A 7,139-nucleotide genomic window follows, 5' to 3' on the forward strand; every position below is an offset into this window, starting at 1 on the left:
GTTGGTGCTTGCATGGGCCATGTATTCACCAGTCCTGCGTATTTGGTTTTAGTTCATTACTTTTGTTTTTCCTTTGACAGAAGACTTCTGCAGGCCTCCCATTCTACTGTAAGGTATTGGTGGAGAGCACCATGATGAAGGATAGGAAAATTTATCTATGCATGCCTGAAAATGTCCATTGTGAAATGGAAATTTCAGCCAATACAGGATAATTTTCCTATCCTTGAAATAGCAGTAAATATCAAGCTTCTAAACCTTATTTATACCGTGTGTTGTGTTTTAATGGAAGTCCTTACATTTGTTTTACTTTCTGTCATGACAAACTTCTGGAAAATAAAACTGGTTTTATTTTATTTACTTTTTAAATTATTTCCCCCCTTGTGTGTTCTGCAGTCTGTCAGTGTTGAGCAATACCTCTACATTCAGAGTAGTGGTATCAACAAAATGCTGAGATACTGGGGAGCTGATAGAGCAATTGAGACCTACGTGACAGGACAAGTAGCCTGAGAGAAATCCTCAAAGCTTGGATGAAGGTGATCAGAATGAGATGGAGTAGATGTGGAAGTGTCTGGGTTTTGCACACAGGATGCAGAGATTGCTGTAAGCAAACTGTCAAAGAGAATAGCAGCAGTAGCTGCTGGAGGCTTCCTTTTTCAGGAAGTAACTAGACTTGAGGGAGGAAAAGTTGGGCATGAGAGACTGAAGGACCTTTGAAATCCATTCACTGGATGAGAACCCAGATATAAAGAGCATATTTCTGTTTTCAGGCCTCTTGATAAGTTTGGGAGCACTCAAGACCGAATGAATATAAGACCTGATTCTCCAGATTAGTCATTTGGTAGCAGGTTTCACCGTTATTTACTGGAGGACATTTGAAGTGTGTGTGTGACAGTAAAGATGTAGGTATGGAAGTTCTGTGCTTGCCTTGAACCTCCTGTCACTGGACCAAAGAGGAGAAAAACTTTTTGGTTTAGCAGTTCAGAGATTGTTATGTTTTTTTTGCAAAGGATCCTTTAAAAATTACTTGATTCTATTTTCTTTGGTAGTGTTACAGTGAATTACTTTTAAAGAATAGTTTGCTTGCCTAGAGTTAAAGATTATGTGTGTGTATATATATATATAAAATATATAATAATTTCCAATACTACAGTTTGAACAAGTTTGATGTTAAAGAGTCTGAGCTGGGTTTTGACACTTTAAATTTTTTTTTTGTGTGAAAACCTTTTGTGGGAAATGAGAGGTCAGCTGACTGTATATTTGGGTTACATAGCGAGACTGTTCCCTGCATACTTCTGCTAACATGCCATCATTGTGAAGACATCTGTAATCCATTTGTTACAGTTACCTTTCCTGTGAATTGTTAGAACTTGTGTGAATAACAGTACTGTAACTCAAGTGTGTGACTCTGAGTATAAAGCTTGTTTGGTTCATTGGCAATGCAGAGAAGATTCACTAAGGCCATGAATTATTGTGCCCTGTTAAATTCATCCTTAGCATATTTGCCAATTCTAGGGAAAACAACAACTTTCACTGTCTTTTCGACTATGTTTCTCACTTGTTAAATACATCTGACAGAGAAGCACTCTTAACTGTATTCAGAAATTGCTTTAATAACTTGGATTTTAATCCCTGTGCTGTCTGTGTGTGCAATTTTTCACTCTCAGATGGGAAATCCTTTGGTCTGAGGCACCTACAAAGGTGAATGGTCCCCAGGCTCGGCAGTTCACACCTTGTATCAAGCAGATAAACTTTCCCACAAACTTAATCCGACTGGAAGTGAACAGCTCTCTGCTGGACTATTACACCGAATTGGATGCAGTAGTGCTACACGGGGTGAAAGAGAGACCTGTGCTTTCACTCAAGACTTCAATGATTGATATGAACGATATTGATGAAGATGAGGATGAAGAGAAGTATGGCTGTGGAATGGACTCTCTTAATAAACAGTTCAGCATTGTGACCCTCAGGGAATGGCCAACTAATGGATATTTTGATAAACTGCCTTATGAGGTAAGAAAAGCATGTTTAAACTCGGTGTATTTGTCTTGATCTTTAAGGGTGCAAAGGGGCTTTATGGGGTGATGGTCAAGATTGTTTTTTTTTTCCAGTTAGAGTCCTTGCATTCTGTAGTGAGTCTGTTGCAGTTATTACGTAGTTATGCCTGAATTATTTAAGTCTGTCTGCTTCCATGCATGGATATTAGCAAGCCACTTCATTAGTATTTGCATAGTTATTGCACTTTTATTTCTCAGGAATCTGTCCACTCACAGGTTTTACACCAGTTGTTCTAGCCTTGAATTTGTAGCTCCTGAACTTAGAAGCTTCTGGCAGTTTTCCAGTAACTTTAGTCCTCTTGCTTGACTAAGAAGTTATGTAAAAGAGATATGAAAAGACTGAATCAAAATCTGGAAGTGGAAATAGTTTGTAATAGGCTAGAAGCTTATTTTCCTGTTATCTCTCTCACAAAAACCCAAAACTTTGTTCTTGAAGCTGCTGTAAGATTTTCATACTATTATGAAGTAAGCTTCTTCCATCCAGCTAAGTTTTGAATCGTGCAAGTAAAAAATGCTATAAATGAACTTCTGCACGCTGTCATGTTTTGGTGTGTTTTGTCCTTTTTAGTCTATCACTAACACAGAAAACAGTTGTGAAGAAACTATGCCTTTGAGATCTCCTAGCAGTAGGGCAGTGCAGTTGGAAGTGTGCTCAGAGTCAGTGTAGATAAATATTCTCTTTCCTTTAATTTCCAGTGTGATGAGATTGTAAAGTATGATTGCTGAATATTGTGTGCAGACCAGGAAGTCCTCGGTGGCGTGTAGCCATTTCCAGAGGCTGGTATCCTAGTTAGAGTAAGAATTGGGAGACCAAATAATCATCTTCACCTCCTCTGGCTTTGCACATAGTGGAAAGGAGTCTTTACTTACCAGTCAGATCTCTGGACCTGGGCAGAGACAAGGTTACTCCCGCTCTTTAAGGTACTGCGGTCTGGTAAAAGAAGCAAGTGTTTATTTACTGCAGTAACTTGTCAAATGCTCACAGTGCTTGAATCAGGCTCACTTTTGAAAGCAAAGGAAGGATGGTGCGAGACGCTGTCACTGACTGCAGGGTACTTTCAGAAATACCAGATCTAATCGAATAGTGTTTTACTTTTGCCACGTCTTTTGTGTCTAAGTGCCCCAGTTTGGCTTGTGAAGGCTGTGGTTGGGTGCCTGTGTGCTCTAGTGACCTGCAGAAGCTTACTGTGCTTGTAAAGAGGAGAGAGGAGGAAACTGGAACAACTCTTTACATCTTTCTCCTGTTTATTTTTCCTTGTCTTTTTAAGTGTCTTTCAGTTCTTGAGTTTGGCTGTGGGTTTTGGTTTTTTGTTGTTGTTGTTGCTGCTGCTGCTGCTGCTGCAGTGGATAAATGAGGATATTAACTTCATCCTCAGTTAACTCCAGTGAGGTTTTTTTCTTTCCCCAGAGTCCATACAATGTTTAATGTATTTTTACTGTTGGTGCTTGTAGATCAGTACTGAAGGTAAAGAAAGGAGTTTGCATATGCAAAGATGCAGTTGGTTCCAGAACATCTTAAAATGTAAAACTGTGTTTGAAAATATGTTGATTTTAGTAATTCAAATAAATTAATTGTAGAGAAAAGTTGATTTAAAACTAGGAAGCCTTGTTTGAAAGGCTGGATAAATTGATTTGTAGTATAGTAGGCTACCAGAGAGATTGACTAATCTCTTTTCTGTTCCACATGATAATACATATTAAGATTATAATTTAGGAAGTATTTGTGTAGTCCTTACATGTCTGTGAACTTCTGCCTCCATGTACTCTGTGCTTTTCTGCTTTCTTGTTCGTGTACCAGCTTTCTTTTTTATCCATTTTTTAACGTCTGGTTTCATGAATGCATTTATATGGTCTGTCAATACCAAGGACGCTTGTTTTTTATTCTGCTTTGATTTAAAGAAACTGAAAATATGGGTGGAAAATTTGTCAGAAAAAATACAAATTACTATTTCTGGGCTAGTTTTGTGACACCAGAAATCTCAGTCTCCTACTTACTTCGTCTGGCTGCAACGTTTGGGTATCAGAACAGCAAAAATGTACTTTGTAGTATGACAGTTTTTATCGATTCAGATGCAGGACCAGTACTCTGCAGGCTTGCTTCAAGACTGACAAGTGTCAGATTTTTCTGGGAAGTGTTTGAACCTTGTAGTGGTGACGTAAGGCAACTGCTGACTCCAATTTCGATTGATACATTTCATTAAAAACTGTATGTTTTTACATGTTCATGTTGACTGTGAGCATGTAACTGTCCAAAGTCTCCGTGCATATGCCTATTCCTTATTTGAGCTGTTTCAGGCTTTTCCATACTACCTCGCATAATTCATAGGTGGAATGGTCTTCTGTGATAATCTTAAAGTAGGCAGCAGTCCCTCCAGCCTTTGTTTTGCCTTCGTTGTCTTTCTGAAGTTGCCGTAGACTGTCCTTAGATAGACTGTTGTTTCTCAAAATGCCATTGGGAGCAGCTTGCTGCAGTGTGAGCTCTAAAAACATTGTACGAGTCTAGATTGCTTCTGCCAACGAGAAAGAAAAATACTCAACTCCTGGGGCACAGACTTTCTTAGAAGAAAGTGTGAAATCTAGGATGAACTAGGTGAGAGAATTTTACTTCTCTGCTCATGGACGGCGTTAACCAGCCTTTAGTAGCTGTGAAGTACTTGCACTATCGTCTGTTCTCCAGAATTACCTTAAAATTGAGGAAGGATTTTCTAGGAGACACTGCATGTCCTTGCCTGTCTTCCCAGTTATCTTTGACTAACTTGGGCTGCTTGTAAAGTGGAAGGAGTAAGGCCTTACTCTCTGGCCTTGCAAGAGTGTTTGAGACCTGAAAACCTTTGAGAAAGGGGAGCAATACGTCCCACAGCGTACCTGTTGTGCAGTTTGAGACTTGCTGACATGTGCCAGGGACCAACAACTTAACTTCTCCAGAGAGAATGGTCAAGAGAAATCCTGCACAGTGCAGTTTAAAAGATTTTTCATATAAATTTTTGGTATAAAAAGATATAAATGACATCTTTGTCATTCTTTGAAGCCAATTTTTCCTAAAGCTGCCTGCAAGATTTATGAGCCGTTCATGTCTGCTGCGGAAGTTTCACTACTAAATGTGGATTTGGCACCTATGTTCAAGGAAAATGGGTCTTGAATTGAGATCTGCATCCCTTAAATGATATTTAGATAGAGTCAGAGCAATAAGCAGTAGCATTTTTAAGTGTCATACACTTTTTTCTCTCAACAGTAAACTTCTTCCATCTTTCCAGAAAAAAATATTTGTAGGGTTTCAGATAATCAGCAGGGCTTTATGTCTAGCTTTGGAAAGAGAAACTCATGAGGGTTAAACTTTAAAGCTATCTTAAGAGTTAATAACCATATAGCACAAGATTCCCTTCAGTTAATGGCCAAGGTACTGCCAGTTGCTATAGCAGAGTAGGCTCTGAGCACATGGAGAATATTTCCCCAGCTTTAGTCCTCCTGGAGTCTCAATGACTCGATTGTGCACTCTGGCAGTAATATCCCTTGCAGTTCCTTGAATCAAGAAGGGACTTAGCAATCAAAGGCTGTAAAGGTTTTGAGAGGATCAGAAGCCATAGCCTGGTGATGTAAAGCCCAGTCTACCAAAGCATGTTATATGAATTGAATAAAGAGAGAGACTTCAACAATTGTGTTTTGTGAAACACTTTGGCGCATTCATGTGCACTATTAAATGTGTCTGCATTTGCTGGTGCAAGCTACGAGATTGTGGAGCTAGTGACTTTTCTTGAACTGTACTGAGGAATATCAAAAGCCTTAAAATAGGATCAGTTCTAATTAAGTAGAGCTGCCACAGCTTAGACTCTAGCGGCAGAATGAAAAAAGTGCAAGTTGTTTATTTGCATGTTTCTGAATGAGTGGTTTGCATAGGCCGATATATTTTCATATTGGAGTGACTCACGTTGAAGAACTAAAAGAGGAAATTTGTGGTAAGTGCAGATATTCTAGGTTTGACCAGCATCCAGGCATTATTTTCAGACCAAATCAAGTTCTGCATTATTGTGCTCTAGGCACAAAGTATTTTATTGGGGACAAATGGTTATTGCTTGCTGTTACTCAGCAAAAAGAAGGCTTAAAAAAAAGCTGAAGAAACTTTTAGGTAAATGCAATTAGGAGCTATAACACTGGTGAGGGTTTACCCCATGTTTTGAAGAGTGCAATGGACATCCTGTCTGAGCTCCGAAGTGAACTTTGATGCAACATGTGAGATGTCTGGGTTTTTAAGATGATACTTTTTAAAAAATTTCTGATTCAAAATATAAGCCTGTATGTAAGATGGCACAGTTGGGGACTGTGATGATGATAAAACACACACAAATCAGATATGAATCAGGATCTTTGTGCACAAACGGCACACAGTGAATTGGTATTTGTATACTATTGTTTGTTGAATTGTGGAGAATTACGATTGGGAAACCTCCAGTTTATGGATTTTTTTTTTTTACTTTCGGCCCATCATAGCCTATAGAGACAATCAGTGTTGTATATATTATATTTTAGTTTCCTCTTTACATTCCTTTGTATTGTTTTTCTAGTAATCTTGGTTTTTACTGATTGATTTATAAGAAAGTGTGAGACAATAACGGTTGCTGTAATTTTTCCTAAAAGCAGAGTAAAAGCAGTTGTTTGCAAGCAATGGTGTTATGAAATTAGTTTTCAAAGCAGGTACTCAGTTCTGCAGCATTCTTGGTATCACTATGAACACAGCGTAGCACAATACAGCACATCGTGTCACATACTCATTATGGTATCAAATTGTACTTTATGCAAGGATACACATACATAAAAAGTGATTTTCTGACAGACACCAGACTCCAGACTAAAGATGATTAATGGTTATTAACCTGTAGGTTTGGAACCTGTTATCTTTGTATAATCAAAAGCCAGAAAAAAAGTATTTTATATCTTAATGTCATAGTATATTTTTTCATTCTAGATACTGTGAAGTAGCATAATTTCAGTAGAAATTAATCAGAAAAAAATAGTCCTTGTTTAAGACATCCATGTGGTAAGAGATCTCATCTGAGGTGGGGAAGGTTTGCAACATGCTGTATGTTATGA

At 38.3% G+C, this 7,139-nt stretch overlaps 1 protein-coding gene across 1 annotated transcript in view; it reads left to right on the plus strand.

The window, feature by feature from the left end:
* The window catches only part of LOC104544854 (F-box/LRR-repeat protein 4-like), a gene marked incomplete at its 3' end in the record, with an annotated part of 8,594 nt that extends 6,584 nt beyond the window's left edge, over window positions 1-2,010 (plus strand). Inside the window, exon 2 of the mRNA XM_010189835.1 lies at window positions 1,665-2,010. Within this exon, the coding sequence (XP_010188137.1) occupies window positions 1,665-2,010 (346 nt within the window). The remainder of the gene's footprint in view (window positions 1-1,664) is intronic.
* Window positions 2,011-7,139: the final 5,129 nt, after the last annotated feature.

This window comes from Mesitornis unicolor, unplaced genomic scaffold (assembly GCF_000695765.1).
Source record: "Mesitornis unicolor isolate BGI_N332 unplaced genomic scaffold, ASM69576v1 scaffold47268, whole genome shotgun sequence".
NCBI lineage: Eukaryota > Metazoa > Chordata > Aves > Mesitornithiformes > Mesitornithidae > Mesitornis > Mesitornis unicolor.